The following is an 18,618-nucleotide window of genomic DNA, read 5'->3' on the forward strand; positions in this document are numbered from 1 at the left end:
TAGACTCTCTTTGGTAAGCATCACCATTACCATGCTTCTTCATTCGTCTCACAGGAAATAGTTCTCATCTTATCTCGTCTCATGTTTCTTCGAGTCCGTTTCATTGTGGAAGAAAACGCTGCAATAAGACGTTTAAGGACAACAGGTCCTTGAAGCGACACCTGACGGAGTTCCACCTTGGGTCCGCTTATGTTTGTCGCTGTGGCAGACAGGATGGAAGAAAGGATAAGCACTTGAAACATCTCGAAACTAAGAACTGTACTGGTCGAGGCCTTTATAGTTGTCCTTGTGGTCATTCATTTGATCAACTCAAGTTGCACAAACTCCACATCGAGAGGTGTGGTAGAAAGAGGAGAGGAAGGCCAAAAAAACACCCATGACGGTCAATGACAGGATTTGAGTTCTGAGGCACCCGGAGTACGCAGTGGTAGCGGTACATGGAATGGAAGCAATGACGCCAGCGCAGGCCCATGACAGAAGTCCTTTGGAGTGCCATTTGCGTCGCTCTCTGTATCCTCTCGGCTTCCGTCAGCCCTTCGATACAGTGAAGATACTTGAGCGCTTGTATTCTGTCCTTTAGACCAATCCCTGAGTTATGGGATCCATTCGAGTCGCTCTGATGCTTTGTCAGTCTTTGAGAAGTCGCTTGATGATCTTTTATTTCTTTCCTTTGTTGTAATTTTCTTTCGTGTTTCTAGGTGGCTTTGTGTTTGGTCTAGCTTCTCTGATTGTTTCAGAGCCTTTGTACCCATATCTCTTGCACAGAAGAACGTCCGTTTCAAGTCGGAGCCCTTCTAGCGTCAGGAATTCTCATTCATCACCTGTGTTTACGGCCTAAAGTTTAACCTTATAGGCGGCACTCATCCCCATAGTTCTAGCCTCAGGAAAGGGGGAATTCAACATAACCCTTGGTGTTATCTCTTTTTGTCCTCTTTTTTGTCCTTCTACTTTTCTTATCTGGCAATAGAAGGAACTGATAGTTGGTTGTATGGATAGTTTGATTAGCTCGGAGATTCTCAGGATCACCTTGGAGATTTTTACCAACTTCTATGCACTAGTTAATAGCCTATAGCCGCTGATCTTGACATCAAGTAACACAAGTAGCTCTCAATTCAGAAAATATATTTTGACATGTGATCAATCAATATTGGACCAAGAATAGTACCAAGAATAGTAAGGAAAAGCAGATACAGTACATCTTTGTTTTCTGGCAAGGAACTCCACCAGAATGCATATTCATGTGGAATTTCTGGGTAGCTTTGAATGAGAATAGGCAGAGTTATTCGAATGTGCTGAAGAAGTCCAAATTGATGATTTCTGCTTTGAACAGAACGCAGATCTGATGAAGATAGTGTCGAAAGAAAAGAGTCAACTCCCATGGAAAGCTCTCGGTAGCTCATGTTAAATAACTGTGTCTTCAGATCCTCCAATTGTTGACGCATCTCATAGAGCATCCAATCATTCCCATGGGGAGGCGATTGCCGTTCTCCAGGTCTCAGTCCAGGTGTTTCAAGAACGGACAGCGACCTCAGTAAGAAATACAATGTCGTGGGCTTGGATGAACTGATGCAGCCCTTGGGAACGTAAGGAAGCTCAGCCGAGCGTCTGTTGCCTTTCTTGTCAAAAAATATGTACAATAGAACAGCGGCTCGGAAAGCATCCAAGAGATCAGGGGCCATTGATATATTATCTCTGTTGAGCTCCGCATTTAGTGCACGTATGTAAGCCACTAATCCCTGTTCGTCAAACGCGTTCTTTCGACGTTGTGGTCGCGCGGGTTGTATCCGTGCTGGCTCTCGCTTGTAATTTAATGTTCTTTTCTGGACTAGTTCAGAGTTAGCTTCTTAGGTGGCCATATCACTTCCCCGACAGACCTACAAAGCAAGGATGGGGAAGGTTCATTCGAAACAGAGTCTTCATCTTGGATGTAAGCCCTGCTGGAGGTCTTATATACTATGATTTCTGCTCCACGGAGTGACGTGGTGGCCAAAGTTCGGGGTTTCAGGCGTTGCATGCATCGTTTGCGATGCCTTCTCAATTTCGCCGCAACTCCCTCAAGAATAAAAGCACGAGCTTCGCTTATTACAACAATTACACCATCAGGTCGCCAGTAAGCGGAATAAACATCGGCGTGTCTTTCTCTGCGAATCAGCTGCCCGATTCCTACACTTATTGTAGGGTAATCTTTATCTTCCAAGAGCAGATCAACACTCGTACTCTCAGGGTCATCATCTGGTAATTGTAATGCATGTCGAGCGGTACTAGTGGCCGTCTGCCGATACTGCTGGTAAGGTCAGCTTGAACCATAAATAGAGATCGTCATCTCACCTCCATCACTGCCTGGAGATTATTTCTGTAACTGCAGCGGCTTCTTTCTGGACAGGTTGAAAGTGAGGCCGCATGACTATTATTTATTTGCAGTTGAGACTTGTGGCTGAGACAGCCCCCCTATAGGCACAACGCTGTCTAATCTGGCATCTCGGCGTTCTTCTAAACCCATGATGCCTACTCTTAACTGCATGAGGGCCATTTATCTGATTGGATCATCGCGAAAAGGACTCCATTCTTGACTATAGTGATACATAGCCTGCTTTCAGATTGCACCAATCAGAAGAAAAATGACCTCCCTGCAGCTTTTCAAGCCAGTCTGAAGCCGGTCAGACAAGTCCCTACCAACAAATTGGAAAATATCCATATGTCACTGGCGGTGTGATCAAATCTCGGTGCGGTTTCCCTGTTACAGGCCATGAACTCAACATGCAAACCCTTTCCTCGCCGCCTCGAAAGCTAGGTTCTAGGTTCTCTCGGCTGGATTAAGCTCTCAGCCACAAGTCTCAACTGCAAATAACACTTCTAGCTCACAACAGAACAGCAAAAAACCACCAGACTTACGGAGCTCTGCGAAAAATTGGCAAAGTGGCGTGCTGATAACGTTTGTGGTGTTGAGGCAAGCAGTTATTTGCGCTACGTGGAGTGTGCTGTTGGGCGACTGTAGTCACACGACTTGCTGAGAAACTGTAAAGAACTGGGCATGATTTGTACAGAGTTTCTGCCCTATCACTGCGACCTATTTCCCGAAAACGTCATCGTGAATATCACAGACGGATCCCTTGGGCTGGTAGTCTAGAAAAAAGTTAGCTTCGTTCCTCGTGAACACATCAGAACGAAGCTCCGTATTCCAGGGGTTCGATCTACCTAAAAAGCCATGATCCTGGTACTCAAAGCCACTTGAATGAGGGAGGCTTTCCCGATATCACATAAAGTTGAGTGGCTTAGTCAAAAATGAGATGTGAATCAAAACCTCGCTGTTGAGACCTGTGGCTGGGAAATATGATCAGCACACAGAACTTCGACGCCGGCGAGTATGGATATACTTCTGTAATTAGATGACACGAGGATAAGCTCCAATTATCTCATCTAGTACTCTGGGCTCTGTGTAGACATCATGAGGTCTCAGCCACAGACCCCAACTACGAATAATACTACGCAGACCAAAGTATCTTCAATACATCAGAGTCAAATGATAACTTAATTTATATATTAACCGAATGAAGTCACTCAAGTAGTCCACTTCCTCTTTGATATATAAGGCAGCCTTCCCCGACCTCTGAAGCCTTGTCCTTCAGTATTGTCAGTCCTCCCTAACGAATCAGACCATGACCCGCAAGTGCAACAGCTCTGTCGGGGAGATCCTCGGGCCTGGAGATGCAGCACGACTTACCGACCTTGGTCTTGTGAATCCTCCCACTCCCCCGAATGGTTCTATACTGGTTGACAAACGGCGTCTGAATCGCTCGAGCGATGAAGAGACCAAGTATATTCTTCTCAACGCCAATATCGAATCTTGCCCTGACGCATTTGCGACTATTCCAGAGAAGCTCATTTCGAAAGCGACTATTGAGTATATCGGTTTCAGCAGCGATAAAGCGACTGAGATATGGAGCGGTTGGGATGCTAAGCCGTCTGGTCCTATCAAACGCGAGATTGACCTTAGTGGTGAAACCACTCCTGAGGTCTCGTTCATCGACTGGGTGATGAGTCATACTGGGCGTCCCATGAACTATGATGTCTGGGAGGACGATAGTTCCGCCTGGTTCCGTCACATGGAGCAGCGCGGTATCGCAACTGAGCTCCAGCGTAGTATCATGGATCCTCGTTTCAAGGACATGCGGTTAACCGGCACCTGCATTGGCTGGCTTCGGGATACCATGAAACTGCGTTATGAGGCGCTGAATGAGATGCAGCAAGCTTCTGCTGAGCGTGAGAAAGCCCGAGGGCATCGGAGGAATTCTGCCCGGCCCCAAAAGTCGAGATAAAAAAGCGCCAAAACCTTAGGTAAGCTTATTATAAACTGTTCTAAATTATGATGATATTGTCCACTTCTTTGATTACTTTAGACTTGATTCTGAAGTTTTCTGTCTCCACTTGGAGATATGCTATATACTAACACCGAATGCAGTGGCTTAGCCTCTAGAGGTATAAACACACTCGCAGGCCCATCAAGCATCACAAGATTCCTGTGCCGTACAAAGTAATACATCAAACACGGCTCGATGGCCTCTTCGATGGCGCTGTTCCAAATGGCGATCCGGGCTATGACTGCAGATGTCACACCTTCTCGTCGCTTTGCCCAAGCAGCATATCTCTCGGCCAAGTTTAGGCTTGGAGTGAAATAGTACATGCCCTTGGTCCTGCTGAAATCGGTCGAAGAGGTTGATAGAACGATATATATTCTGTTGCGAGGACCCTGACGATCGAAGCAATGGGCCCTTAGGGTCTCCAGCTCGTGGTCTGACCATTCGGAGTGGCGAGAGCCCATTTAACATTGCCATACAAGAAAACTTCCCAGGGAGCTTACCAAGCATGGAAACCACATCGGAACGATCACCAACAAGCCCAACTATTACTATAACCAGCGTTCAACTGCTCAGGAGCTTACTGGGGCTTGTGTCATTAAAGTCCAGGTGCCTATTGGCGACGAGGACGGAAGAAACTCGTAGATGTAAATAATTAGGGGACATTAATGTAATTGCCTGTAGAGCAAGAAGGATTCTGACCCTAAATTTAGGGCCTAAATGTGAGTAGATACTCTAAAGATCATCAATATTATCCTAGGTTTACCTAAGGAAGCATACTTTCATCGTCGTCCTTACTTCTCATGATCAGTACTGACAGTAACATCCTTCCACTCATTCAACAACTCCAACGTCTCCTCACACTTACTCCTAATATAAACATCCGCATCACTCCCCAACACAATCCGAACCGGGACATCCCTCCCCTCTCCAACCCCCGTCCCCGTCAGGACCTCAACAATGACCTTGGTACCCTTCTTAACATCACCCGGCTGGTTATTATCCGTTTTCTCCAGGGCCTTTCTCGTCTTTCCCGTGGGCGTGCTCTCATCTTCATAAACGTCCATCCTCTTCTTCGTAACGGCCCTCACGCCGGGGTTTAAGAAGCTAGTGCGGAAGTAACCAGGTTCAACAACTGTGGCGACTATGCTGAAGGGCTCGAGCTCGTAGCGGAGAGACTCGGCGAGGGAGGACACGCACGTCTTCGCCATGGAGTAGACAGAGTATGTCGCGCCACCTCTCCAAGAACCAATACTTCCAAAAGTAGCAATCGTGCCGCGTTTTCCATTCTGACCGATACTCTGCTCTCGCATTCCCGGTAGAAAAGCCTTGATGGTGTTGAAGATCCCAAAGACATTGGTGTTGAAGCTGTCGTACAGCTCCTGCTGGGACACTTCCTCTACGGCGCCGTCGAGGATGTATCCCGCAGCGTTGATGAGGTAGTCGACGCGTCCATGCTTGGAAAAGACTTCTTTAGCGATGGCTTCGAGGTCTGAGAGGGGGGATGTCACGTCGAATGCTAGCGTGTGTGCACCTGCGTCGGCAAGGTCTTGGACGCGTGATGTACTCCTTGCTGTAGCGATGACGGTGTGCCCGAGGTTGAGCGCGTGAAGGGCGATATCATGGCCGAAGCCTGAGGAGGCGGCGGTGATGAACCAGACTGGGGAAGACATGTTGAGGTTGTGAGATTGTTTGTGTAAGTGGCTTGAGTGTGAGAGTGAGATGCTTGTAAAAGTTGTAATGAAGCGTCCGAGGCAAGTGATGATTGTTGTTGAGTCCATCCTCAAACGAAAATGCGACTTATATTTATATTTTTCAGCCTCAAATATCTCTCTTCAATTCACTTGATGACATTATCTCCGACCCAAAGTCCTCAACACCATCATTCTATCACCGACTGCCAATCTCAACTATCGCCGATTGTTAGCGTCGCCACATTTCGGCGTTAACAGCCAATTCAACCATTAAAAAGCCAACCCCAAATCCGGTGTGGCGCTATGGCTTATGCTTAATCGCTTTTTCGGAAGAGAGTAAGCAGCCCATCCCAATACACCAATTGCATCACTCGGGGCCATTGATACAAGACTTTCGGCGATAGGTTCACGCGATGACGAAAGAGCTATGTTCAAGTTGTGTTGATACACTAAGAATGCCATATCATACCAATCTACATAGATCATGCAATGCCCCAAACGCCGTAGCCGTAACTCCGGGCTCATAAACAATCAAGCACGCACCCATCCAAGGCCATCAAGGCAATCTCAATCTCAATCTATGTACATACGTTTCACCCTCCTCATATCGATCGCTCGCTCATCGCAGGGTATAGCCTCTGCTGTCCTGTCTGCGATGAGCAGCACCGCTTCCCATGCCAATGGTAATTCGTCGCGGCGCACTGCCCGCCATGCCACCCTGAGGGCTTGATCCTGGACCTTCCATTCGAGTGGCTGTGTTGTTCATGTTCATGCGTCTAGCTTGACCAGGTGTCAAAGCCATGTCTATCTTGAAGTCGTTTGGGGAGCACGCCATCGGGGGGCTTCGTCTCCTCTCAGCGCTACCTCGGCGGAGTCGAGAGATACCGTTGGTGCTACTGGCGAGGGCCGCAGGCAGACTAGGCCTGGGTCCCGTACGCTCAGGCAACGATCCCATTGACGATACTCGCTTGGTGCTGGATGCTGTGGTACCGGCCATGATGCTCGCTCTACGAGCCTTTTCCTTCATGGCGGTTCGGAGGGCGGTCTGAAGCTTTCGAGCATCGATAGTGCTCGTCTCGGAGTCAGATCCAGATCCGGGAGGGTTGTTCTCATCGTGTATCGTGGGCAGTCGTCGAATCGCTCTAGGAATACCGAGCCCCGATGGCGATGGTGAGAAATTGCCACTCTTAGTGACATCTAGCGATCGGAGGGGTGGTGTTCGTTGAATATCGGGTGAAGCTTCGAGCTTGAGTGTCATGGTGGGTGCTTTGGGTGATCCATCAGCAAGGGAATGTCTAGGTCCCTTAGAAAGGAAACCGGCCTGGAACCTGCTAGGCTTCGCACCCAAGCTGCTGGCCTCCGGGATCTCGAGACTTGGGCTCGACTCCTCGACAGTCGATGTCTCGGGCTCCAGGTATGAAGGCATAATAGGTGCGACAATTGGCTTCTCAGGCGAGGGAATCGCAGGGGAAGAGTTGTACTTCTGGGGTGTCTTCGAAAAGTCCTCCAATGTGCCCTCCTCCGTCTCATCGTCCCTCCAACGGACTCCGCCCTTCTTCTTAGCCTTCACTGGCGTGAAGCTGACGCCCTTCTTGGAGGCTCCCAACACCTTACGTCTTCGTGGGGATCCCTTTATGGGGCTGACAGGAGCGTGGTCGCTATGCGCCGGCATAAAGTTGGGGGCTGAAACAGGCTTGATGTGCATCGCAATAGCCTTCTTGCGTTTGGGTGTGCCTCGTTTGCTGGGCGAGAAGACTTCGATGACGGGCATGGAGCCATCAGGCTTGACGACCTGACCGGCAGCTGTGAAGCCGGTTTGGAGGAGACGGTTGATCATCTCCTTCGCGTGAGCGACGGCATCTTCCTCACCCATGCCGAGCGTATCGGAAAGTGATGCGAGAATGTCGAACTGCGCCGTGAGGAGCATCTGGATCATGGCGGCATCACCAGCCTTGTCCTGCTCAAGGACTTCCCGGTAGGCCTCGCGATTGAAGTTGGCCTTGATCAGCTCAGCTTCGCGGGTCAAGTTGTCGGCTTCTCCGTTATCAGCACCCTCGATACCTTGAAGTTGTTGCAAGCTATGCGACAGAGCTGTGTCGATGGCTCGGTCCCAGGCAGACTTCTCCAGCTTCTGATGGATATGATGTCGGCTGTTCTCCAACTCAACGAGAATGCCCTGTGCGGTCTTTCGGATAGCGACAAGGTTCTCTGGCATTGCATCTTCATCCCCTCGTTCATCGCAGACCGTGTCGAAGGCAGCAATCCATCCGGACAGCATACCGATACGGCGCTCGAAAGCCTTAAGACGCTTCATGTTGGTGATACGCTCTTGACGCTCAGGAGCAGAGTTCTCGTAGGCGATGCGCAATCGCTGGATTCCTTCGCGAGCCATGGCATCCCGCTTGTCGCATTGCTTTCGGAACTTGGCAAAGAACATGGCCTCGGCGTCCTTCTGCTGAGCCTTGAGCTCGTTGATCAAGGCCATCTGTTCGTCGATCTTAACCAAGAAGTCCTTGACGTGGCGGTTGACGTTGAAGACGTTCCGCGTCACCTTGGTCTGGATGTTCTTGGCCCGGTTGGCGTATCGAAGGGTGTTTTGTGTCTCGTCGAAATGGGCGCTTGATGGTGACACACAGACGATCATGACAGTCTTGCAGTTGCCTCCGAGGGAGAACTTGAGCAGTCGAGTAAGCTTACTGTTTCGGTAGGGAACGTGCTGCTTCTGTCGACGGTCGCAGAGGGCGTTGATGCAGCTCCCGAGGGCGAGGAGGGATTTGTTGATGTTGGCACCTTCAGTGAGACGCTCGCCGCGGTTCTTGGTGACGGATGCTCGTTCGGAACCAGCAAGATCAATGATGCTGAGTGTGGCCATGGTGTGAGGCTCGCTGGCACCGGCTGATCGGTCCTTTTGAGCGATGTTGATCTGGAGAACGGCGTGTGATCGGGAAGAAGTAGCGTTGGCCTCGGTAGGCGAAACTGTGCGGTATTCGTTTCCTTGGACAATCATATCCATAACCTCCTGGACATCCTTGGGGTGATGACTCGTCAATCCAGACACAGTGACAGCCTGGTTGCTGTCCTCCCTGAGCATCAATCCACCCCTACTCCCACCAGGAACCAACAAATCACGAATGGTCTCGTTATAAATCTCGAGGTAGCTCAGACTTAGATCCGTCACCTTGTCTTGGCTGCGCTCCTCAATTTTCTCGAACAGTTCCTGCATGGTCATGAAGATAATACCGGGATGTTGTGATGTACCAGTAATGGTATGTGTCTTTCCGCAACCTGTGGCGCCATAGGCGAAGACTGTCGCATTGTAGCCATCGAGGACGCTGTCGAGGAGGGTTCGAGTAGTGCCTTCATAGACATCGGACTGTGTTGTGTTTTCGTCGAAGACGCGGTCGAAAGCAAAAACTTGGTCTTTGACCTTTTTCGATGAGGGTAGGACTGAGCGGGAGAATTTCTGAACGGGGCTGTCCTCGGGAGGATCAAAGACTCTGTCTTGGGTCAGCGTTTGTGCTTGTTGTAGTGAGGACGATGCGCGTACAAACAACGATCATCGACAACCTTAATAACGTTTCGAATGCCGCGTTGGTGCAGCTTTGGCGTAGGCGCAGCGGCGAGAGAGCCATCACCGAGGAAGAGGGTTCCGTCGTCATTCTTTTGTCTGTCACGCCGTTAATAAGCCTACTACACAATATTGGCGTGTTGCTTACAGTTGCGCAGCCTCTCGAATCGTAAAAGGTCGAACTCGAACTGTGATAACGGTCAGCTTCGCATGGCAGTCGACGGGCGTATATCATACCAGCAACAGTGATCGAATTCTGCCCAGCAGCAGCTGAAGCGCCCATGACAGCCATGATATCCTTCTTCGCTCGACTCTTGACGTTGGTGAAGTCACGAGCTCTTCCACCTCAGTATCAATCGACAGTGAAGCCGTTAGGAGTAAACAAAGCTTAAAAAGAAAGGCACGCTCGATGCAGAGCAGATGATCATAGAAACAATGTTCGAAAATGAACTCGAACAAGAAACGAAAAAATAAAAACAAAGACGAATAGCTCTGTGTACCTGTTGTCGTTAGTTAGTAGTAGTAGTAGACTACGAGCCGGGCGGTAGTTGTAGAGAAATCAATTCAGAGCTGCCGAGCACGGTTGTAGGTGACGTCTGGTTTGTTTTTCGACCTTTTTCGGACGTGTTGCTGTGGTGACGCCTTAGCTCCGTTTTTATCAGGGGTTCTCTAAGTGGCATTCATGCGGGTGTTCTTTGGCCCCTGGAGGTGAGGCTGGAGAAGCTATGAAACAATGGAATTTGAGTCATATTATGGAGACATTTGCCATGTGTTGGAGACTCATTTGTGGCTTTATTGTTGTTGACCTCAAAGCTCGAGATGCTGGCAGGCCCTTGGTAATAGTAGCCAGAGGACTAGCTTTACCTTACCCTGTATCAAAACGACTTTTCTTTCCAACAACCTACAATACAATGTGGTTGGGATGCGATTCTTCAGAGTCAGTCTGATGAAATTCAACTGGTTTTGATTCACGCTTTAATAAGTATTTATCGCCGTTTTCTCATTGCGGACTGTCGTGGGCCGTGATTGAGACTCCCGGTGGCGGTGTTACAGCCTCCACTAACGAGGCCCATGCATATGGCCATCACAATAATTACCAACTTCCAAGAACAAACAAGGTGTATGACACGTACCACAGTCAAAACAAAGCAGAATAAACAGCAGATGACATAGGGATCAGAGCGGAGTCCAAATACTTTCCTTGACATCGCTAAACCCCAACATCACAGCATCAGAAGCGCAACAGGTCTCCCAGTAAAAATCACCATCAATTTACCATTTAGTTTACAACCTAACGCCTACCATGCAACAAAAATACCCCAATTCACAAGAAGTAGTGAAGACATTCACCCCACCTAACTCACAGTCTCCGGTACAAACGCATACCGCGGCAGCATCGACATCCTCTCCTCAGGACTAACCTCCGCATCATCGTAGAACATCCTCGCCTTCTTCTCTTTCTTCTTCTTGTCGCCACCCTCTTCCTCCGCCTTGGTCGCAGCTGGCTTGATACCCGCCTCTGCCATACGAATCATCTGATCAATATCGTCGCCGGCACCACCGCTCCAAGATCCGCCTTGTGTCGGTCGCTGGGGTAGACCAGCTGCCGTGGGGAGCGCACCGGATGATGGACGTGCGGGGAGGTTGCTGGCGGAGAAGGTGTAGGGCTGGGCTGGGTTGGGGGGTTGTACGGGGTAGCCTTGTTGTTGGTCGAAGGATGCTTGGGGAGGGGTCTGGTAAGAGCCATTCTACAGATATTAGCATATTCCAAGATAGGACGTAGAGAAGAGAAACTCACGAAAGGAGCTTGCGCTGGTGTCTCGGTATTCGCAGCCGCAGCGGGATCAACACCTCCATTGGCAGCAATCTCCTGCTTCCTCTTTCGAAACTCAGCCAATCTCTGCTTCAGCTCCTCCGGCGACTCAGTCTTGATCTTCTTCTGCGCATGACCCTGTCCTGGCAGCGGATTTCCCGTCGCGATCTGTCTGTCCTTCTGCGCCTGCTGGAAATTCTGTAGGATGCGGTTGCGGTGCTGATCGAGCATGTCCTGGGGGATACCTTCCATGCCAAAAATCTCCACCTCAAGACCCTGTCTGCTCGGAAGCGCGTTCTCGACCTGTGTAAGGTTTTCTTTGTGGACTTGGTTCATGTGCACGGAGAGACCTGTGTTGTCAGCGCGGCTTTCGTGGGATTCGGATGATTGTAAACGTACCTCCTGCTGTGTTGAGACGACGACCACAGCGGTCGCATTTGAAGTGCTTTGCCTTCTGGTGAGAAATGAGAAGCTTGAGATCTTCGAAATCACGCTCGCCTGTGATAAATGTTAGCATTGAGTGATCAGAGCGCAAGCCGCAGGATTCGTACAGTAGTAGCACCAGGGTCGACTGAGGACCTCCTCGATGTCAGCGTGACTGCGTCGCTTCTTGCCCATCTTGCTTTTGATGTCGGATATGTAGTGCAAGTCGATGAGGATAGTGCGCGGTCAATTCGAGCACAGAGAGGTTCCTGATAATGGTCGAATCGCAATATCTTGGACGTGGAGCTTAGAACTGAACGCGACTCGAAAAAGAGTGGGTAGCTTCGTCGGAGAAGCCCCGGTTAAAAAGAGCGGATGCCTCAACACCAAGCATCAATGACGGGACATATTAGACTTTGCCATCACGAGAACAACTTTTTTCAGAGTTCCCATCTTGGAAGTGAGAGACCACGCGTAGCAGTATTGCATTTAGTAAACTTTGATGTGTGTAGTGATTATACATTGATTATATACGTCTATAATGTCAAGCAAATATTTATATAGCAGAAGCTAAACCAGCATCATCCAAACTCATCTTCCAATGCCAAGATGCATATTTTTTTAACCATCCCACCCCCATCAATACATAACTCATCAATCCTTTTTGTTGAAGCGCCTTTTTGAATCATCACGATTCTTACCCATTGCGAAAACTCCCAGTTACAAAACGCCACAGTGAATGCTCCCCCTTCAAAATCAAGATCCGTTTGGTCCCACCTGGTCAAAAATTATCAGCGGCCACTGGCCTCCCTGCTGAATGCTATTGATATCATTTGCCGAAGGGCTGGATGTGACGCCCGGGATGCCCGCACCTGTCGAGGCGTCTCGTGTACTGCCTCCGAGCGTCAAGAGTGTCGATGCGCTGAAACGATCTTGCGTGTCAGCGATGGCTGATGTCCAGTCATGCCAGGTATTTCCGCGGCTCTGCCACATCATGTCGGGCTGAGGCGCGACCTGGGGAGGCTGTGAGAATGCGAGCATTGGGTTCACTTGCGCCACAGACGACGGGAGTGCCGATGTGGTAGCTGCGACTGTAGCCTGCGCTGATGTGTTGTAGAACATGGCTCCAGTGTCGTAAGTTGGAGCTGCCATGTTGTTTTGTGGGTGATCATTGTAGGCGAGTGTTGGGTAAGGAGTCTGACCGTTCAGGTCGGACTCGGGAAAGTAGCTCTTGGTAGAAGGGACTTCACTTTGAGCCCCTCCACTGGTGGGTGTGGACTGGACCTGAGAAGATGGGTAACTTGGGGTTGGCTCCTGTTTGACCTCCGGTGTGGTAGAAGGCTGAGCACTCTTTGTCTCCTTGTTACGCATATCATGGTCAATCCACGAAATCGTGCGGTCAATGATGTTTCCAATCTCGGTAGCAATGCTAGAATCCGAGCCTGTCGTATTGTTAGGGCTGACTGATCTGCAAACTAGAGACTGGAACTTACCGAGAAGAGAGCCGACTTCCTCAAGAATGCCGATCCAACCGTTCATCTCCTCCCGCAACGTCGCAATGGCCTCTGGAGTCGTTTCGAAACGTCTCTCCCACATGGCAGCCAGCATGGTAAAGGTGCCTGCAGTGTACATCGAAGTCTGGTACCATGTCGTATCAAGGCACTTGCACTTCTGGATCTCCATTTGACAGTGAAGCATTTGGCGCGAGACATCCTCGCAGATGGCCATATTCTCAGCCATCATGGCCTTGTCGCTGGTCATGGCCACTGAAGGATGTCGCAGGCAAAGACGGAACTCAAGCGCCCATGTCTTGGCGTAGACAGCTGCGAGACGGGTTTGCTCGGTCTGCTCAGCATGGTCAATCACCATGTGGCTAGGGAGTTCGTCCTCCCACTTCTTGATCTGAGCCTCAAGCGCCCTGACGATGCTGACATAGTTTCGCGCATCCCGTCGAACACTGTAGATGTTGGAGTACATTTCCATGTATATGGGGATGATCTTGAAGCTCGCGATACCTGGCCAGTAAGGACAAGGAATGTCGCGGGATGTGTCGACGCCTTCATCCGAGAGGAGCTCATCAGCGATAGGCTCGGGAAAGCCGACGTCAAATTCCTCGACGGTGATAGGCATCGGCCGGCCACGACGTCCCGTAACAGCGATGTAGACAGTCATAATGACCCAGAAAGCTCTCTTACGAAGCTCATGTTGGAGACTATTGGGCTCACCTGGCTTTCTCGACTCTCGGTGCAGATTCAATTCGAGCGCACGTTGAAGAGCAAGGTTGGCGACGATTGAAACAACACCGGGCTTGGGGAAAGCTCTGGTATGCTTGACGACCATGGCCATGGCCTGGACCGAAGCCAGGTCTCGGGTGCATGTCAACTCAAAGAACTTGCTGAGGGCGAAATGGTAGTGACTGTTGGAGCGCTCATTCATTTGAGCGCGCTGGTCAACCTGCTGCCAGTTTCTTGTGCCATACTGGAAGCAAATGATGGCGAAAACCATGTGCACTGTAACAAGCTCCGCCACTGAAGGCTCAAAATTAGGTTCATCGTAGATGCGGGTCAACTGTATGGCTGTTAGTGATTAAGCTTAAGAAAATGGTGAGACAAAACTTACCAATCGCATGAAAGAAGGCTTGTGGAGGACTGGAAGGAAAGCGGAGAAGGTCATGAAGTACCACTCGGCCCAGGTGAAGGCATCTTCGCGAGAAGGCATCTCAGCCTGCATCGGGGGATTGACTCTCATGATGGATTGGAGGAAAGATTGCGGGGACTTGTCGTACGACGGCGCCACCTTGCCATCGACTGGAGGCTCCTCCGCATCTGGTGGCTCAAAGGACGCGAGGTCGACTGTCATCCCTAGAATTGACAGTCGCGTACCCCCGATTGAACTGAGAGGAGCACTGTCCATTCCAACACCAAGATGATTCTCATGAGCGCGGGACTCTAATGTGCGAGGGAAGCTGGGAGACAGGCTGGGGGCTGATCCAGAGTCCTTGAACACTGCACTGCCGACTTGAGACCATGTTTCGCCAGTTTTTGGGTCAGGAATTGGGTTGCCCAAATCATCAAAGTTTGAGTCGGGGGGGCACTGTGCATAAGGTGACCACTCCCAGGGCTTGACCTCGACGCCCTTGTTGTCGAGGAGCTTCTCGAGATCACGAATATGGGAGAGCATGTCACTCTTTTCCCTCTCCAACTCCTGCATGTATCCTCTTCGCTCTGTGCGCCCTGTCACGCGATCTGTGACATAGCATTCAAGGTTTTGGTTGGTGCAGTGGGAACAGCCTTCTGGGAGTGCATCGCATCGGATCTTTCGAACCTGTAATTTTCGCGCCGTTAGCATGTTGTGAGAGCATGGCCCGAGATTTTATGACATACCTTGCATCTGTCGCATGCTTGACCAGTGCGTGTATAAGACTGTAGCCTGTTCTTGACCACGCTGGAGAAGTCGTCTGGGCCACGTTCTAGCCTGGGAAGCTTGACTTTGCTGGGAGCTTGAATCGTGCCATCATCTTCGCCATTGCTAGCAGCCCGCTTGGGAGGTCGTCCTGGCATCTTGGACTTGATGCGCGGGGAGATGCCCCTCGACGAAGCAGGTGAAGATCTAGCGGAAGAAGTAGCGGAAGACGAGGCGCTCTTGTTGCTGGCGCTCGTGCAAGAGGCGGTGCTGGCCTTTGTCCTGGCCGTGCAACGAGATATCGCGGCAGGCTGGCGCGGGCGGCGCCCAGTGGGTTTTGTTGAAGTCGCAGTCGCAGGGGCCTTTACAGCGGCGAGAGCAGGGTTGCAGCTGTAGGCAAATGTATCAGGAGCCCAGGCGAGGGCAGGGTAAGATCGGGCGTCGAAGGGCCAGTAAAGGGGACCTGAGCCTGGCTGCGACGTCAACGACAACGGCGTGGTAGTTGAAAAGTTGGCGATGGAGGAATTGAGGTTGCGCTGGGATACGGCCTCCATCATACTGGTCTGGGAACGAGGCGTCGAGCTTGGGCGCTGGCTTGCTGGGGCTGGTGCTGGTACTGGTGCCGGCACTGAGAATGACACTGTACAGGGGATGGGTCTAGCGGGGAATGCGCTGTGCATTAGCGGCTTTCCGGGTATGGGGGACTCGACACTGGGTGGAGGCGCAGGTGTAGGCCTCGACGAACCCCAGTGGACGTATGTGACGTGAAGTCTGACGAGGAGCGGAGCTGGATATGAGACGGGACGAGAGGGAGGGAGGGGACAGATGAGATGATTTGCTTGTGATCTGCAGAAGAAATGGTCTAGACTCTAAGTGGCTGTAGAAAATCTCCTGTTCTTCTTTGTATATTGAAGAGCTTGAACAATCAAGGCAATTGTATATGGATGGATGGTAAAGTATGCACAGTTATTGTATGATGGATCAAGCAGGGATAAGGCTGGTGAGCGTCGAGGTCTTATAAGCAGACAGATCTGGTGGATGTCTTGAGGTTGTAACCATCCATCCAGCCTTAGTTCACATCTTAGCTTGGCGAGTTAAAATAGATACACCAACCTTACCAACCTTACAGTACTAACAGATCTGTCCCGGAGTTGGCGTTCAACAGAATTATTCCCATCGTCAACCTCTCTTTGCACGGAAGGCCCGCATCTCGCTGAGCAAAAGCACAGACAGGTTCTCTCTATCAAACATGGAAGATAACTCATCCGGAGACGAGATATCGTTAGTGTTTGAGGAACGGAGAGTCCTTCTAGAAGAATACTGGGAGACTGGGAGAGGGCAGCCACGACAACGTGAGTGTGTTGGATGAATTCTCCGTAGCCCAGAGTATGACATCGGATCTACTCACAGGGCCAGGCCAGAGTTTCCCACAGGAACCAGAGAGCCAAGGAGGCGCTGCAAGGGGAGACGACTCCACCGTGGCCGTCTAGACCGTGGTCTTTTTCTGGGCAAGCCACGAGATTTCTTGGGAGAAGATGCCGTACAAGCGCAATGATGCTGTGGCTGAAAGTGACAAGGTCGACCTCGGCGGTACCGTAAGCAATTCGACCATGACGATTCGTCACCGAGGGCAAAGTGTCAAAGGAAAACGAGCTGATGAGCGGAGCCTAGAGGAAACCAAGTCTGGGCAAAGTCAGCTCCTGGGAAACTCGTATCATTATGATTTGCATGCAACCTAGACGAATGAAACCATTGATGGAAATGCAACCCTACTGCCGGTACCGAAGAGCCAAGACCAAGCCAGGCCAGGACTGTTTATCTTAGTAGTTCTTTTGATTGACTTTTGGTTATGTCGGTGCCTTGCTGATCAGGTTCATCCTTTCAGCCTTCACTGTCAGCCTCTCAGGTTGCGCAGCCAAGATGTTGATGATCCCGTTCCCGCTACGGACGGCATATGTCTGTCAACCTTGATGATGGTGGCGCCGGCCTTGTATCGGGGATATTACGAGAACTCAACGGTGGGAGATGGCCACGATCATTTGAACAGCGTGGGTGAAACGGATGAGGCGATTGAGTCTGGCTTGTTGATGGATAACGTGGAAAACGTTTAGCCATTGCAATTGATGAATGGTCCCAGACATGATCCCAACATAACTCTCTCTCTCTGTACGTGGAATATCAAGGTCGGCTTCTCCTCACTTCGTGACGTGTTACAGCATCAAAATTGAGTTATCGTAGTGTCAAAGACGAGCAAATAGCCAATATACAGTACGAACACAGTATAACAAACATGTAATGACCCTTGACTTGGTTGACGTACCCCGCTGTCCGCGGGCTACCAATTGCACAGCCCATAACTAGATCTCACTCTTTTTTACCCCTCCACACTAAACTAAACCCAAGATCGAAACTGCTCAAACCACCATCACAACGTTACGCACGACCTCATCCCTAAGAGAAAATTAAGTTACGAAAATCAGCAGATTCTCTTAAGCGAACTTTTGTGTTGCCTTCTAAATCCAACTGCCAAGAGCTCATTGCCAAGCCAACTACAACGGCTCTATCGGCTTCCAGGCCCTGGCCAGCAGCAACTATGGCTCTCGAAATAGTCTCTCTCGAACACCTGCCAAACTCGCACAAGGTCTACGTTGCCCTGTTCCGTGACGTACAGAACTCGGCCTTTTTGCACCAGCAGCTGCTTGCTCGGAACCCCCAGTTCGAGTACGCCTTCATCGATGCCTCAGTGGTGAGTTCCGCCGCGGAGTACCCGACTTGGGTATAGGGCATTTTCCATTAATACGGAGCATCATCACCAGGTTGTCTCGCGGCTTCAATTATTATCCGCTGTGTTTAAGGCTACGTCGACGGCTGTGAATGGCGCTCTCAGGACTCCAAACGTTCACTCCGAGATTGTCTGTGCAATGAGTTCTTCTAATAACGTAATGTGACCCCTTGTTCCGACATGTCTTCGTTTGAGGCTGACACTTCATGCTCAGATTGCTGATGCTTACCGTCGATATGGCATCTCTCCTTCTACCAAAGACCTCATCGTTGTCAAGGTCACGTTCCCTGGAGAAGATGGTGCTGAGCCCTTGACACATGACCAGATCTGGGAGCATCTCAAGACCAATGTTGAGGGAGAGGCTTTACCCATCACAGATGACCAAATCTCCTCCACCACTGACGTACCAAAGGTGCGCAAGTACTACAAGTTGAACGGACTCAAGTGGTTGGACGATATCAAAGATGAAAAGGTCAAGCAGAAGGAGATGGAGTCACTCGTCATCGGCGCAATGGCTCTAAGGGGTGTCTGAAGCACAATGCCAAGTCAAAAGCTTCACAGTCAATCAAATAATTCGTTAA

The 18,618-nt window shown here is 50.3% G+C and overlaps 6 protein-coding genes; 2 read left to right on the forward strand and 4 right to left on the reverse strand.

The window, feature by feature from the left end:
• Positions 1 to 3,656: 3,656 nt before the first annotated feature.
• On the forward strand, positions 3,657 to 4,316 carry FFUJ_03893 (uncharacterized protein; the record flags this gene model as incomplete). Its single annotated transcript, XM_023572884.1, has 1 exon — positions 3,657 to 4,316. The coding sequence occupies one exon, from the start codon at positions 3,657 to 3,659 to the stop codon at positions 4,314 to 4,316; it is 660 nt and encodes a 219-aa protein (XP_023426929.1).
• Positions 4,317 to 5,149: 833 nt separating this feature from the next.
• FFUJ_03892 (related to ketoreductases) lies at positions 5,150 to 6,028 on the reverse strand (the record flags this gene model as incomplete). Its single annotated transcript, XM_023572886.1, has 1 exon — positions 5,150 to 6,028. The coding sequence occupies one exon, from the start codon at positions 6,026 to 6,028 to the stop codon at positions 5,150 to 5,152; it is 879 nt and encodes a 292-aa protein (XP_023426930.1).
• A 640-nt stretch (positions 6,029 to 6,668) lies between these two features.
• FFUJ_03891 (probable kinesin-related protein KIP3) lies at positions 6,669 to 9,909 on the reverse strand (the record flags this gene model as incomplete). XM_023572887.1 has 4 exons in its annotated part: positions 6,669 to 9,546; positions 9,597 to 9,716; positions 9,766 to 9,805; positions 9,855 to 9,909. The coding sequence occupies 4 exons, from the start codon at positions 9,907 to 9,909 to the stop codon at positions 6,669 to 6,671; spliced, it is 3,093 nt and encodes a 1,030-aa protein (XP_023426931.1).
• A 1,063-nt stretch (positions 9,910 to 10,972) lies between these two features.
• Positions 10,973 to 12,048, reverse strand: FFUJ_03890 (related to zinc finger protein; the record flags this gene model as incomplete). XM_023572888.1 has 4 exons in its annotated part: positions 10,973 to 11,365; positions 11,416 to 11,780; positions 11,830 to 11,928; positions 11,982 to 12,048. The coding sequence occupies 4 exons, from the start codon at positions 12,046 to 12,048 to the stop codon at positions 10,973 to 10,975; spliced, it is 924 nt and encodes a 307-aa protein (XP_023426932.1).
• A 561-nt stretch (positions 12,049 to 12,609) lies between these two features.
• On the reverse strand, positions 12,610 to 15,812 carry FFUJ_03889 (related to transcription activator protein; the record flags this gene model as incomplete). XM_023572889.1 has 4 exons in its annotated part: positions 12,610 to 13,295; positions 13,347 to 14,421; positions 14,473 to 15,177; positions 15,237 to 15,812. 4 exons carry the CDS (start codon positions 15,810 to 15,812, stop codon positions 12,610 to 12,612), a joined length of 3,042 nt encoding a protein of 1,013 aa, XP_023426933.1.
• A 2,036-nt stretch (positions 15,813 to 17,848) lies between these two features.
• On the forward strand, positions 17,849 to 18,569 carry FFUJ_03888 (Protein CGI121; the record flags this gene model as incomplete). XM_023572890.1 has 3 exons in its annotated part: positions 17,849 to 18,001; positions 18,072 to 18,194; positions 18,252 to 18,569. 3 exons carry the CDS (start codon positions 17,849 to 17,851, stop codon positions 18,567 to 18,569), a joined length of 594 nt encoding a protein of 197 aa, XP_023426934.1.
• Positions 18,570 to 18,618: the final 49 nt, after the last annotated feature.

This window comes from Fusarium fujikuroi, chromosome FFUJ_chr02, assembly GCF_900079805.1.
Source record: "Fusarium fujikuroi IMI 58289 draft genome, chromosome FFUJ_chr02".
Classification (NCBI taxonomy): domain Eukaryota; kingdom Fungi; phylum Ascomycota; class Sordariomycetes; order Hypocreales; family Nectriaceae; genus Fusarium; species Fusarium fujikuroi.